The 15752-nt window shown below is 38.3% G+C and overlaps 1 protein-coding gene across 1 annotated transcript; it reads left to right on the top strand.

Moving 5' to 3' along the window:
• Positions 1-1172: 1172 nt before the first annotated feature.
• Positions 1173-14437, top strand: LOC114546045 (ladderlectin-like). The gene is made up of 8 exons (XM_028564696.1): positions 1173-1221; positions 2381-2430; positions 12118-12192; positions 12278-12313; positions 12524-12639; positions 12803-12937; positions 13745-13856; positions 14187-14437. The coding sequence occupies exons 2-8, from the start codon at positions 2418-2420 to the stop codon at positions 14252-14254; spliced, it is 555 nt and encodes a 184-aa protein (XP_028420497.1). The 5' UTR covers positions 1173-1221; positions 2381-2417; the 3' UTR covers positions 14255-14437.
• The last annotated feature ends 1315 nt before the right edge of the window (positions 14438-15752 follow it).

Here is a 15752-nt window from a genome sequence, read left to right on the forward strand (position 1 = left end):
CATCTGAATGATGTGTTTCAGTGGCAGTATCTACAGACTGAACAAAAGGGGTCCAATAATTAAAACCTGGGGTCATATCAGCTATGTCGAACCATCAACAAGTTAACACATATCTTGTTTGTTTAATCTGAAAACTAAGATGTAACATATTAACACTTCAGACTGTTGCATTTCCAGGTCATATTCCAGCATCGAAGCACTGAGAGTTAGTGAGGCCTGAGCCATGCGTCCAGCTGTGGTAACTGTGGTAACGTTTCTCATACTGCTCATTTCTGAAGGGCCTCTGCCTGAAACATTAGGCTTGTTCGTGATGAACTGCGCCTCGCCTGTAAAGTGGGGGCTAAGATAAAAAGCTGCGGTAAAGTCGTCCATTTTCCAGCCGTTTCCAGCAACCTTCATGCTGGTAGTGGTGGGCAGATCGAGGCTTCGTGAAACAAGGAAACCGTTGAAGCAAATGTGCCATATTGTGTCGAGGCTTCGAAACAATCCGACACCCGTCTCAACGATGACACCTAGTGGTCACTTGCAGGTGTTGATCTAAAACAACCTTGACAATGAGCCATTTTTTATTATTGTATTTTTCTAATATGTAACGCTTGTAACCTGTAGGCTCCTCACTGTGCATAATGTTATTTTGGTCATAACAAAAGAATATTAATAAAAGAAATCAAGCCACAAAGTCTCAATTCTTTATAGATTTTTATTCAAAAATATGAATGTCCCAACAGTTTATTATATTTCAATCCTAATTATCTATCTATATCTATATATCTATATATCTATCTATCTGTGTATCTATATATGTATCTACCTATCAATATGTTAATGTGTCACTATGTATACGCTGTCTGTCTCTAGCCTATCAGTCAATGTGTAAATTTAAATGTAAGCCTAAATATAACTAAACAACTCGCACTATGAATGTCATTATATCACCAAAAACCCGCTATCTCAAAATCAAACTCCTCTCACAAAAACCCACGAGGTCAAGATGCGTTGACTTCACTTGTATACTGAGGTGCGATTGTGTGTTCCCGACCCTGTCGATCAAACGCTGATTCGTGCCGCCTGTTGAAACACTTGTGAAACACTCCGATGTTTCATTTAGCCGTAGTCACGTGACATGGGTGTTTTGAATCACGCTTTGAATCAGTGTTTCGAAACATCTGCGCTTCGGGATCTCGACAAAGCTTCACTCCAGCCATCCCTACATGCTGAACAGTATGTCAAAGAAACACTCCCATCCTGTTGGGTCTGATTCCGATTTAATAACATGTTATCAGACACACATATCAGCTTGTACACAGTCTCCAGTTGTTTTTATCATGACAGAGTAGCTGTCAAAATTCTCTGCATGTGATCTGTTGCTGATGGTAATAAACGACACGCTGTAGATGATCAGTAATCTGAACGGTTTCAGTCTCTCTGACTTCTAAACGTCACTATTAGCCCACACAACAGGTGTTCTGTACAGATTAAGCCTTTAAATCGGACTAATGGCAATTCAAATCCCTCCGATTCAAAAGCAATAAAATGTTTATATAACACGTCATCACGTTGAGTCGATTATGAACCAATCAGCTGTGAAATCAGCTGAGAGGCCGGCGTTTCCTGAAAAGCAACTGCGCCGCCTGTGTCTCAAACCTGCGGCCGCCTTGATCTGATGGGCAGGTTTGCATGACGTCAGATCGAGTCGGACACAAATCTAACCGGCATGCAACAGGCGGCGATCGCCGGTGATCGATTCTACGCGGACCTGGCTCACCTCGAACGAGCCTATTACGTCCTGAATGGTTTTCTACCCCACCTGTGTTTAGTGAATTACTCCCTTGTGTTTTTAATCTGGGTGTTTTCCCTGTTTCAGATGTCATGTTGCTTCCTTTCGTTCCTTGTTTTCCTGCGTTCCAGCCCTGGTTCCTCGTGTTTAGTTGTGGTTTATCTGTCTTTTGGATGTACTGAGCTGTGAGTCATTGGTATCACTGCATTTGCGTCTACACCTGCTATACTTTATCGTCTCACACAGACAAAGAGAGACTCTTCAAAGGGGCCATCTTGAAATAAAATGGGTCACTTCAGCTCTCTTTGTGGAGCCACACCTCAGTCAAAGACTTAAAGCTTTAAGGCATTTTTTTTTTTACATTAATGAACGTCTGTTACATTCACGCGATTATTGCCAAATGAGTTGATACAAAGCTTTTTAAGACGCACTATAGCTTTAAGACCCAAACTGAACTGAGATAAGGCTGAATTGGGTCTAACTCGCCGACTTATTGAGACTTCAGCTTATTCACCGTATCCCCCAGGGTCAGATAAGTCCATACATACCCTTCTCATTTATAGACATATTTTTACATCTAAAATGATTTTTTTGTTATTTCAGAGAGAACAACCGGGTACTTAACTCAAATGTATGTTGCATGAAAATTATAGGTAAGTTGATTACATTTTATTTAATTATTGCCAATTGTTCCGTAAAAAAAATTCAGATGCCCTTCGATTTATAGGTTTGATAACCTCTGTTATATACCATATTAAACACCTGGAGAGTTTTGTTTTACCCTCCATATATTTCAAAGGTTTGTCAAAACTTTAATCTGTAAATTACCTGTGTATTTGACCATATATATTATGGGTTTGCATGGAGAGCTTGCATTCATTATATTCATACAGTTTTGTATAAGGCATCGACTGATGTATGATGCATTTCATGACTAAACAAACACACGCAGACTGTGGTGCTGACTGCTCACAGTTTTGTGCACCTGCATCATAAGTCACTGTTTTTTGAGAGTCATGGCCGAAAGAGCAGCAAAGTTGATTGTATGAACATTAAACCGCCATTCAAAAATCCTGAAAAGCAAAGAATTGAAATCCATTCTTGAATTCAAAACTCAAATCTAGTGATTGAGACAATAAACTTGTCAGCAAAATGTTTACTAAGGTAAGAAATGAAGTGAGAAAAAGAGGCCTTGTCCTAGACTTCTTTTTGGAGGCAGTGGAGTCGCCCCCTGCTAGAAATAAGAAAGAATGCAGGTTTAAGGACCTTCAGCATTGGCTTTACTTTTCAGGCCTCGAGGCTGCTGATTGGTTCAGATATGTGAATCTTTAAAGCTCTTTTAGTTTGTCCATCATAAACCAGACTACAGGGCCATTTTAGCATGTGCCCTGTGTGCTGCAACAAAATAATGACTATGGTGTATTTTAAAGGCTTATATAGTATATAAGAATGAAAGTCTGTGATTCTTGAAGTTGTTTTACATGAGGTTTCATGTGCTAAATTAATGATTTGATCAAAAAGCTTGTTTCAAAAGCATTAGTAACTTGTTTGTATGAGCCATTTTCATGTAGCCTATCGTGTGTGTGTGTGTGTGTGTGTGTGTGTGTGTGTGTGTGTGTGTGTGTGTGTGTGTGTGTGTGTGTGTGTGTGTGTGTGTGTGTGTGTGTGTAGGACACATATTGTCCACTAGGTGTCACCAATGTGCTTTGGATCATGTGTACAGTGTAAAGTGTCTTTGAGTAGCCCACCATGTAAAGCACTATATAAATAAAATGTATTATTATTTAGCCTACTTTGCCTTAAAAGTGAGCAGAGGGAATTAATGTTCCTCGTGAAATTTACCCTAAGGACTAGGCTGAATTTTAAACACTTTTTTCACAATCCGAGAATATGTTTTACAACCTTATGCACAAATCTCTATGAGCTATGTCTCATTCTAAATATCTTTCTACAATTAATGTTCATACAGAGCAAACACGACTGGACAAAAACTAGAAAAAGAAGTAAGTGACTTCAATCCACACTGTAAGCATACCTGTAAAACAATGCATTATTCATGTTGTTTTTTTTCCTCTCCCCAAGCTGACAAGTGACAGCACCAAAATAAAAAGATTAAGAAGCATTGTGGCGTTCCCTGTGTGATAAATGTACACTACACTATACTAGTGTCTGTGTAGACTGCATTCAGTCAGTCTTAAATAGTGAGGAAAAATAGATGAGTAGCTAGAATGCTTGCAGTTTAAAGAATGTGTGGAGGCCAAAAATTGACTTTTAATCATGGAAAAATACTTTTTTGCCTTGAAATAATTCAAAGTGTATTCCAAGATCCCAAACAAAGTCAGAAGTTGTTTGGGTCTGACAGCACCTTCTAAATTCAAATGTCAACAAAAGAATAAAGTCTGCGGATATCATGAATGTGCCCTCCTTCTGAACAGGTGGCATTCATCAAGTTGAATCGAACATTTTAAGACAAAAATGTTTCTGCATGAGGCCCATTATCTACCTGCTTAGAGCAGGAAATGTGACTACCTCTGTGAAGTAACATGATCACTCTGTTTAAATGTCGACATTGTGTTTAATAAATCACTTAATAAGGAAGTTTCCTTATGCCACTGAATGTAATGTTTTAAAGTTGTTTGTGGTCCTCCGACTGCAACACACCTGTTAACTGTCAGAAAACTTTCCAGATTAAATACACATTTGACACACAGCCCAATGGTGACACCTCGTGGCCAATTTGTATCCTACACACTCACAATACATGAAAATCTCTCTGTACCTCATGTAAAAGAACCACTAGAATCACAAACTTGCATATTATTCAAGTCAACACAACATCAAGTAGTCACAGGGATTACACTGAACAATGCCGCTTCAATGTTTGGTAGAAAAAAAAATACCTCTTCACGAATCTTCACAAATCCGTGAACTGATTCCTTCGGTCACACCCAAAGTGAGGGTTGGAACGTAGATTCATAGTTCAAATAAAAGCTTTGTATTCTTGCTCAGCTCCCTCTTAACAGTCCCATAAAAACAACTGCATCACTGCTGATGCTGCACCAATTTTCCTGTCAATCTCACACTCTATTTTCCTATGAAAAAGACCCCAAGACAGTGGAACTCCTAAGCCAAAAGAACTACATTGTCTGCAAAGAGCAGTGATGCAATGCTGATATCCCAATGTGGACACTTTGCTCCTCCCAGCTTTGCGTTGAGATATTGTGCATTCAAATTAGAAACAGAATCTGCTACAAAGACAATCCTGGCAGATACCAACACCCAAAGAAAACATATTTGAATGTTTGCCAAGAATACAGACACAGCTCACATATAAGTACCGGATGGATCTGGCCATACTCCTACAGTACACCCCACGTGACTCTTTGGGGGGTACTCCAAGTCCACAAAACACTTGTAGACCAGAGGAGCATACAAATCCTTTAGTCAAACAATTGTTTTAAGTCTGTACATAACTCGTACAAAAGGTCCAGACCACTGGTTAAATTTGTATGTACAAAGAGAAATATCGAAAGGAAAAATTGGTTCTTTTAAATTCTTTTAAATCTCTTTTACATGTTATTTAAGAGTGAATATGTTTGTGTTACTCCTTTTTACATGAGGTGCGTTGTTATTCAGATGCACTTCTGAATTATTCATAGCTACAGCTTATTTCCATATTCAAAAGTACATTGTTGGCCTCCACACATTTTTATAACTACAACATTTCTTTCTACTCCTCTTAATTTTCTAACTATTGAAGACTATTTATTGCATAGAGGGTTTAGATTTCCTTTTTTAAAATGTATGGGTAAATAAATAAACTGGTGGGTGAGGTGGACCTCCCCCATGGACTTTTAAGCGTCAAAAACTTTTTTTCTTGCAAATTGTAATGCACTAGCCTAGAAATCTAGACGCACCCTAGTGGCAGCAAATTTATTTTGCAGCCGTGGGGGGGGGGGCTAGGCAGTCTCCGTTGGCTTGCGAGCTGGCAAAACCAAATTTTGGTCAGGCCAATCACATCGTATATATAGAGTCGGTGGGCGGGGCTTATGGCTGCTGCTGCTGCTGGGAACAGCAGTCTTCTGGAAGACTTGGAGTTCAGCTTTTCTTTGAGAAAAGAACAAAGAACGGCACAGAAATCATTCTTAAAAAAGGAAGATGTGTTCGGAGGTTTGCCGACTGGATACGGCAAAAGTTTAATCTACCAACTAGCTCCGCTACCTTCTTCGTTGCTCTGCCTGGTTGGAGCGCTGTCCTATTGCGTGCGGAGGGAATTTGAAAGACAGCCGTTTATCCCGCCCCTCGGATCGAGCTCCGTCAATGGTGAGTTCCCAGACCCAACATCTGGATGTGGGTCTGGCTTGTCAGGCTAGTAATGCACCAATTCATGGTGGAAATGTCTTTATTCATAAAAAGGACAACACAAACTTCAAGCACCATGAAAATTCTAATTAAATGGAAAATAATGACAAATGTTGATCCAGGAGAATACATATTTGAAAACATTGAATGCCTGAGAGCCTTAATATTATCCTGCTGAATCAACAAACATGTGTCAAACTACTTTACCCGAGGCATTGTTGGGTCTATGAGTCACGTGCTGGACGTTGTACAAAATAAAAGTCCTCTGCTACTGGGGGTGTGTTTTGAATATTATGCCCACCCCCACCCCAAAATCTACACCTATGCTTGTATAGACTTCCTCCTCATTTCTGACTCTTTCCTGCATAATGATTCCTGTACATGCCAGTTAGGCAATACATAAGTACCTTTAATAAACCGCTGCACTGATCCAATCTATCTAATTAGTTTGTGTTTGGGTTGTATCCCTGTTAGCCCGCACACACCAGCCATTATATAAAGTTGTTAATTAGTGAATTAGTTTAAGATAGTTGATAACATTAAAACAACAACAATTAAACACTTGAGAAATGTGTCTCAGTGCTAGTTTTGTTTGCGTGGTAACCAGAGGACCATTATTCCATGGAGTCCTTGTCTTTTGGAAAACGTCACATCCCACCGATCTTGTCTCCAAGTCCTTGCATCGACTATGAGCTTATCAGACGTCAGTATTCACCACCTGTGAAATGAGGAGCCAAAGGACTGATTCCTACATACAGCAGGAAACCAGCCCAATCAGCCACACATAATCTTCCCCCAAAGACCTCAGATTGTTGCCCTGTTCCCCTGATTGTTGAGAGGAAAAACTAGCTCGCCACAGATGTGCTCGGGTTTCTTGTTGCTCCTCTGTCTGACCTGATCTCTACCTTTTGACGTTCAACCCACCACTGATGTCCTGTGGACATGCCAGGGCTCATTTTCATAGGATTAATTATAAGAACAAACACAGCAAGAAAGAACTCTTGTTTCAAAGTGTGTGTGTGTTTGTGTGTGTGTGTGTGTGTTAGGAAACTCACTTCAGCTGAGTTGGGGTTCTGTTTTATTACCCATTGACTGTTGTGAAAAAAATCTAACCATTTTAGTCACTTTGTGTGTGTATGCCACAACAATATTGTCGATCTGATTACATACAGCATACAAGAAATGAGTCTACATACAGTATTGTCTTTTTAAGGTTCCAACATATAACACAGACACAGAAAGTCACAGCTTTTGTCAAAGTAAGCAACATCTTTTAGTGAGAGCTGGAGTTTGGTTAAAGGACAGGTTCACATCAACATGCAAGTACCAAACTCCAAACTGGAGGTCTGATCTGACCATCAAATAAGGCTCACCTTAAATGCATGAATTACATGCTGTATTTCAGCTATGTTGGCTTATCAGCTTTTTACAGCAGTTGCCAGATATAGACGACCATGCTACCAAACCTGGCATCCTCACTGTAACAACAACAGGAGCTCAGGAATATGTTGTTTCATGTGACATATGCACATCAACGGTTCACTGTGGAAACATTGAATTTGGACAATCTGTATGCTTTGCTCTTGTCTTTACTAAACAAAGCATACAGATAGCTAAAACAAACCCTTCGATGCACAATAATGTTGTGTTATATATTTCCCCGCATGACTTGCAGATATATTCATGAATATTTATTAACCAACTGCCTCGGTGTCTCGCAGCTCAAAAACATTTTAAGGAAGTAGAAGCTTCTGAAACAACTTCAACAGAGAAGTTGAGGTTTCATCCAAGGCATTGTTACTATCTTAAAAGGTTACTCTTTATGCAAAGTCATTATTAAAGAAAAAAAACACACATAAAGACACGTAACTTTGGACATCCATACACACAATGAGACTCAACACTACTCATGAGAAACAGTGAGATGAAACAATACAAACTTAATAAAGCAATATGCATCCTCTAAATAAAATACACATCAGGGATGGATATCTCTCTCCATACATTTCACAAAATGTATCACTGTAATGCAGATCTGAGGCAACAATGTGATCTCATGGGAAGGCGTATGAATAGCATGCCACTATTAATGACATTTCACAAACATTGTCGTTCACCTAGTTTAGCTGACCTGTGACGTTGACAGTTTAGACACCAAAACGACATTATTAAACAACATGCATTAGAAAGAATATTGTGTTTTGGATTAAAACAATCCCGGGACATGAACACCTGTTTCCTGGGATCCAGTGAGTGTTTAAATATGTTGAGGAGACCATTTCGAGACCACATGAATGCAGCACAAATGTCCTACCTCACATTTTTAATAAAAGTGAAAAATAATTAGTGTATCCTCCTGGTGATTCTATACCACAGAATTGAATGGGTTATTCTTTGGACCATGCTACACCCTTCTGGAGTTTTATGAAAATCGGGCCAGTAGTTTTTTGTAATCCTGCTAACAAACAAACAAACAGACAGACAAACCAAGCAGAAAACAGAACCTCCTTGGCGGAGGTATTATAAAAAACTAAACTGATGTCAAAACACAACATTTCTTTCCATTGTTTTGCAGATGATGTACAAATCTATTTGCCTGTAAGAAACAATGAGAAGGAAACTATCCAGCCGTTGTTAAACTGCTTGAGTGATCTCAAAATATGGTTGGATCAGAATTTTCTCTGTCTTAATGACAATAAGACCGAAGTTGTTGTGTTTGGACGTGCTGAACATTTCAGTGCCTGTGTAGATACTCTCGGTACTTTAGGTTCCCAAATTCGTCCTTTTACCAGAAATCTGGGAGTGATTTTTGACAGTGCTTTTAAATTTGACAAACAGATTAGTTCTGTTGTTAAAATTAGCTTCTTCCAGCTGAGACTTTTGGCTAAGGTCAAGCTTTACCTGCTACGTAAAGACTTTGAAAGAGTCATGCATGCATTTATTATGTCCCGTTTAGACTACTGTAACTCACTGTATGTTGGATTGGATCAGTCATCCCTTCGTCGGTTACAGTTAGTCCAGAACGCAGCAGCTCGACTTTTTGGAGGGACTAAAAAGCGTGACCATATTACACCGGTTTTGGCCACGCTCCACTGGCTTCCTGTTTGTTTCAGGATTGAATTTAAAATTGTATTACTTGTTTTTAAGATCTTAAATGTGTCTTTGCCTTCTTATTTATCAGAGCTCTTACATGTCCACACGCCAGTCAGAGCACTGAGGTCGTCCAATCAGATGCTCCTCGATGTGCCCAGATCCAGGTTAAGAACCAAAGGTGACCGAGCCTTTTCAGTGGCTGCTCCAAACCTCTGGAATAGTTTACCTGTTCATGTAAGAACAGCTCGGACCATTGAAACGTTCAAGTCCATGCTTAAGACCCACTATTATTCATTGGCTTTCAATTCAAGTTGAGCTTTGATATCTTGACAGTATTGACCTTATTCTCTTTCTACTGTCAGTTATTTTGTATTGTACATCGTGCCTTGTTTGTGTTTATTGTTTCGTTGCTTTTGGAGCATGTTAAGCACTTTGGTCAACTGAGGTTGTTTTTAAACGTGCTATATAAATAAAATTGAATTGAATCATGTTTACAATTAATTTTAAAAAATCTTAGAATTTTAACAGACAAGCCAGTTGTGTTGCGAAGGGCAGAGTTTTTGCCAAATTAAAGGACCTGGAAACCATTACCCATGCTTTAATCACCTCTTGGCTTGGTTATTGTAATTCGCTGTATATTAATGTTCTATAACTTCGACTGTAATTTTATCATGTTTTAGTCATGCCTTCTCTTTATTTTCTTCTGACATTTTGTATTATTACCGCTTATGCACATTCTATTTCTTTCATTTTGTATAAGTGCAATGAGGCAGATCCTAACCCATCAAACTATAATGGAAAGCACTTTGGGTCAGCTGCTGTCGTTTTTAAATGTGCTATATACATGAAACTGACCTGACTTTAAAGTATCTGTTGAGATTCAGTCATCATATTTGTATAAAACAAAGTAATGTATCCTGTTCCTTGAACTTACAGAAGTTCAACAGAAGTTGAAGAATTGTTGCATCAGAGCTATTCTGTCTGTGCTGCACAAATTCCGCTGTGTCACTGAAATTGGTTTTGCATATTGCAAAATCATCTGTGAAGGCCTTCTTTCCCTTAAATAATAAACTGAACAATATAAAAGTATAAAGGAAGTCCCTCTAAACCTGGTTAGTGTACCAGTTTGTATTTTATAACATTCCTGTTGTTTTTATTAATGTTAAATCATTACAGCTGTTACTTCCAACATTCGAGCAGTTTGTTTCTCACTCACCATAGCACACTTATAATTATAATAACCTAAAGCTGATTTTATGAATAGATGTTGGGCTCTCCTACAGTACATATGCAGGAACTTTGCCTTTTTCAAGGAAAAGTGCATGTTTTGGGCTCGAGTCTATATTGTGTAACTTTGAGTTTCCAACTTCATATAAATGGCATTTCTACCTTAAATTTGTCAGCAATGTTGCCCCCACATTTAACCTTTAACCCTGACTCTTAGAAATCTTGTTTGTGTACTTGTTTTCCAAATTATGTGACCACTTTCTAAAACGTCTGTCAAGATTTGCATACCCGCACGGCTAATGTTATGTTTACAATGACAAATGTATCTGCTGATGTAAATTAGTCTAATATAAATGAAAGTTCAAGGAAACAGTGAGAGCTCATCGCACTGCATATTACAATGCAAAGAGACAGAAAACACAAGCAAATTACCACTCGTACACACTTATCCTGGGTGAAAGTCCCGTAACTTCTTCTGGGACACAAATACCACTCCCTTGCTTGAATGCACTGTGTTTGGGGACCGAACAATCCACTCCGACCTCCTCCCTAAGTGGCCCAGCTGCAGCCACAATCCAAGTGCCACCACAATCCAAGGATATCTCTGAGGGGAGAAAGCACAAGAATCCTGAGCAAGAAACTAAGTTAGTAACATGCATTAGTGGGACATGAATGCACGCAGATTGAGAGAGAGAGAGGAGCTCAGTGTGTCATAAAAAGTCTCCCGGCAGTGTATATGGAGATATTCCAATGTAAAAGTTCCCCTCAGTTTGATCTGGGACGTTTGGATGCATTTAAATTAACATAATTATCAGTATAGATGGCTGCACTGCAGTTGTAGCATGGCTGATTTGACCAGGGAAATGCAAGTGATGACTGGTTTGACAGCAAACTATTCCTAATCTCTAATAAGCGTAAATAATAAGGGTAAACAATATTTTTTCTTCCCATAATAACTTAATTATCTTGTGATGACAAACCAAATTTTCTCAAGAAAATGGTCTCAGCTTCCAAGTTTTTTCCGATATGAGAACAGTCGCACATTCCATTCATTTCAATTTTATTTATAGTGTCAAGTCACAACAGGAGTCATCTCAGGACACTTTACAAATAGAGTAGGTGTAGACCACACTCTATAATTTACAAAGACCCAACAATTTCCCACGAGCAAGCATTTGGTGTGATAGTGACGAAGAAAAAAAATCCTTTTTACAGGCAGAAACCTCGGACCCAGGCTCTTGGTGGACGGCCGTCTGCTGCCTGTTGAGACATAGACACACTGATACAGATATACAGATGTGGAGAAATATGATTCATCATAAATATGGTAGTTGGTATAATGAACAGTGGCAATTATAGTTCCAATGAAGATAATAGATCTATGACTTGAACTGATAGTAGTAGCAGTCTGTTCTCAGTTCCCTGTTTTTTTTATAGAGATGATGAGATAAGTGGCTGTATTTAAGTGCTGGTCTTCCTCTTGATCAGCACCTCGTCACAGGACGGCTGAAAGAAGAGAGGAAGAGGATATTGTGCCGCAGGTTTTGTTCCAATCTTTCTCATCATCTTCTGACTTTCCTTTACTGGACTGACAGTCAGTAGGCATCGTCTGTTCCCTCCACAAGTATCAGTAACATGTCTGTCTCTCTGCGTTAAAGCTATCACCTTCACCATGAAGACACTGACTCTGTTTGCACTGGTTTGTGCCATGACGGCTCTGACTGGAGCTGATGGTGAGTATTAGGTATTAAGGATGTATTTATTGCCAATAAACCGTAACAATCCAAGTCAATAACTGCGGTGTCAAACTTCTTCCAGCTGTTCCAGAAGCCAAGGCCGATAAAGACCAAACAGGTGAGTGGATTTTTGATGTTCTCTTCGATGGATTGTACGTTTTCGTGATGCTCTGCTGCGATGACTTCACCTACTCTTTGTGTTTATTGTGCATTTACAACATCATACTGTCAAAATAAATTGATTTCATATTGTAATATAAAAGTTCCACAAAAAGAGACTTTAACTGGAACCTCCACATTACCCACTGAACTTTTTTCCTACAAATAGCTGATGTTGATCTGGACAAGAGGTGGGTCATAAGAGGATGCTTCGGGGGTTGGACTAGGTTCAATGGCCGTTGTTTCCTCTACGTTCCAAGACTCATGACCTGGGCTAAAGCTGAGGTAATGTTGGCGACATTAACCTGTACAACAAGTTCATTTTGTTTGCATACACATGGACGTTTTGGTTTCTTGGCATCTTTTGCCGACTTGGTGTCGTCTTTCGTACTTTCTTTAACAACTCCTCTCTTTGTTGGTCTGTCTGTCTTTGTCTCCCGTACTGTAGAAAAACTGTGTTGCCATGGGAGGAAACCTCGCGTCCGTTCGCAACATCAAGGAGTACCACGAGCTTCAGAGGCTGATTGTGATCGGCAGTCATGCGTACAAAGAAACCTGGATTGGAGGCACTGATGCACAAGAGGTAATGTTGGCATCATTGCACAAGTTGCAAATATTGCAAACCAAATTTACACTATTTATTATATAATATACTAAACTGACACTTATACTTTATATTATATACTCCATTGCTGTACTATACTACATATTATATATACAAACTCTATATACGGTATACATGCTATATTACTCCATTTCACTGTATATTATATTTGAAAAATAGTGGGCTGGGATTGCGTCTGCACGGCTCTCATAGCTTTTTCCCCAAACTTGTCAAATACTGACGCTTTGTCAAACAAGGGAAGGCAGCTTTATTTATAGAGCACATTTCAGCAACAAGGCCATTTAAAGTACTTTTCATAAAACAGTAAAGAGCATTTGAAAACAGTCAAAAACATTTGTTAAAGAGAATCTAAAAACAGGTAAAATAGCATAAGACAGGAATGAAATACATGAATAAAAGTTGCACTGCTGTGTACGAAATGAACAATTACTTTTATTTTATTTTTTAAAAGACAGCATCATCCATGATTCAAATGAAGTGAGAGTTGCAGCAAACCTGCAGTTTTCTGGGAGTTTGTTCCAAATATGTGGATCATAAAAAAATGACCTTTGTCACAACTCTCGGCGTGTAAAACCAACGCTGTCGCTCATATGCACACGCATATAATTAGATATCATATATATTATAAAAAACTTTTTTTATGTATCTGTCCTTATTTCTGTCCTTGTGCTGCTTTAACACCTGCATTTTCCCTCTGGGGATCAATAAAAGTTTATTTAAAATATTTTAATTTCATGGCTTATTCAATTACTTTCTTTTTTCCAGGAAAAACTATGGTTCTGGAGCGATGGCACACCTTTCCGCTACTCCAACTGGTGTCGTAGACAGCCTAATAACCTTTGGGGCAAGCAGAATTGTTTGCAAATGAATCATGGAGGTAAAATGACATATTGATTATTGTAAAGTAGCAGTGATACTGATGAATTCCAAGGTTTCATAGTTCAGACAGCTCATGTAACATATTGTATCTTGAGAAAAAAGTCTTCCTAAGTCATATATCTTTTGGTTTTATCAAATCAGTAGGTGGGTTAACCATACACAGTATTAAAACATTTACGTTTTTCGCAATGATCTGCAACTTATCATTGATCATAGTTTTATCTAACTGTACCCATCTAGAATAATTAGTCACGTTGAACGATTTGAGTTTTTGTTCATGTGTAGCATTCACTGACTCACATTCGCTGACTTTTTTCTGTACATGCAGCTCAGAAATGCTGGGACGACCGTCAGTGCAACTATGCAAGACCGTCTGTCTGCGCCAAGAAACCCTGATGATGCGTGGTCTGACACCCTAACGTACCCGTAAAAAGCCCAAACACTGGGGGAGGTGTGTTTGTGTTTCTGCCTTTAAATACATCTGTCTTTACTCCGTCAGTCTCACACCTGATCTGAAGGGTCTCATTTAAGTTTCATATCTTTATTTCTGTTCTATCGCTGTTAACGCTACTTAAGGAAGGAAGCGACAGGTGACCATAAGGAGCTGGACTGTCTCTGAGGCTTTTTGCCTTTAATAAGAGCAGACTGAATGTGTTATGAAAAGATTGCTTTTAGCACAACCTTACATGTATTCTTTTAGAGTGAACTCTTCTTTCTTGTCTTATGCAAAATTAAAAGCCTGAAGCATTAAAACAAACTGGTCTGTGTTTTATATCCTGTTTAGATAGAAATGTCTCGATCCTTTGAGCTGAGTGGACATATTTTAATGGTTTTCTATCGGCTGAAATAAAACCGATTTCTCTACTCTGCTCTCTACTACCTTTCGTCCCCCTCAGGCTGCTATTGTTGGAACACAGCTCTCCTATACGAGCCTGCAGCACTTCACTGCATAAGTATGTAAAGACATTGAGGTTAGACAAATGCAAAAACTCCATAATCTCACATGTGATCATTAGCAACGAGCAATGAAAACAAGAGTCATACATTCCAGCAGTGCTACACCTAAGAATTATATGTGCAACGATCATGCAATCTGCAATGTCTCACACGTTACAGTCTATGGTCTCACTATAAGGCAAAAGTAATAGACCCGAATCAAGCTCACTCCTGTAGCCAATCATGCTTTAAACTGAGGTTGAGACCTCATTAACATATGGACACAGAAATAAAGAAATAAAGAAATGTAGTTGGACAAAAATGTAGATATAAAATTAAAGCATTAATTTATTTATTTATTCTTTTATGTATTCTTTTTTTATTTTTTATTTATTCATTTATTTTTTATTCATTTATTACTGCATATATTTATTCATTTATTTATTTATTTAATCCTGTATTTATATATATATATATATATATATATATATATATATATATATATATATACTGCATATATGTATTTATTTATTTATATCTGTATTTATTTATTCTTGTATTTATTAATATATTTATTCATGCATTTATTTATTGAGACTCAAGTCATGTTCTGTCCTCCATATAAAAGAAATCCAAAAACACATAATAGGGGCTCTTTAATTTTTGAATATGAACAATGATGAATGATTGCAGTGGAATTTTTACTTGACAAATTACAGACATGGCATGGATTAAGATCACAGACAACCTTGTAATTATTACAAATCACTAAAGGTCCCCAATACTAGTCCTGTGCGAATAGGGCTTCAATTCATTATGTGTACATTAACAATGGATCACATGACTACTTGTGTATGAAAGAGGTTGCTCATAGTGAAGAACCCACAGGAAAATACATACTACATTTTCTTCTGGCATACTAAATACCATGATAGTATAAGTATTGGAATTCTGGGAT

Source organism: Perca flavescens, chromosome 19 (genome assembly GCF_004354835.1).
Source record: "Perca flavescens isolate YP-PL-M2 chromosome 19, PFLA_1.0, whole genome shotgun sequence".
NCBI lineage: Eukaryota > Metazoa > Chordata > Actinopteri > Perciformes > Percidae > Perca > Perca flavescens.

Coding starts and splice junctions, on each gene's coding strand:
- LOC114546045 (XM_028564696.1), top strand. Junction 12,193..12,277: donor GGCTCTGACTGGAGCTGATG/GTGAGTATTAGG, acceptor AACTTCTTCCAG/CTGTTCCAGAAGCCAAGGCC. Junction 12,640..12,802: donor TGACCTGGGCTAAAGCTGAG/GTAATGTTGGCG, acceptor CCCGTACTGTAG/AAAAACTGTGTTGCCATGGG.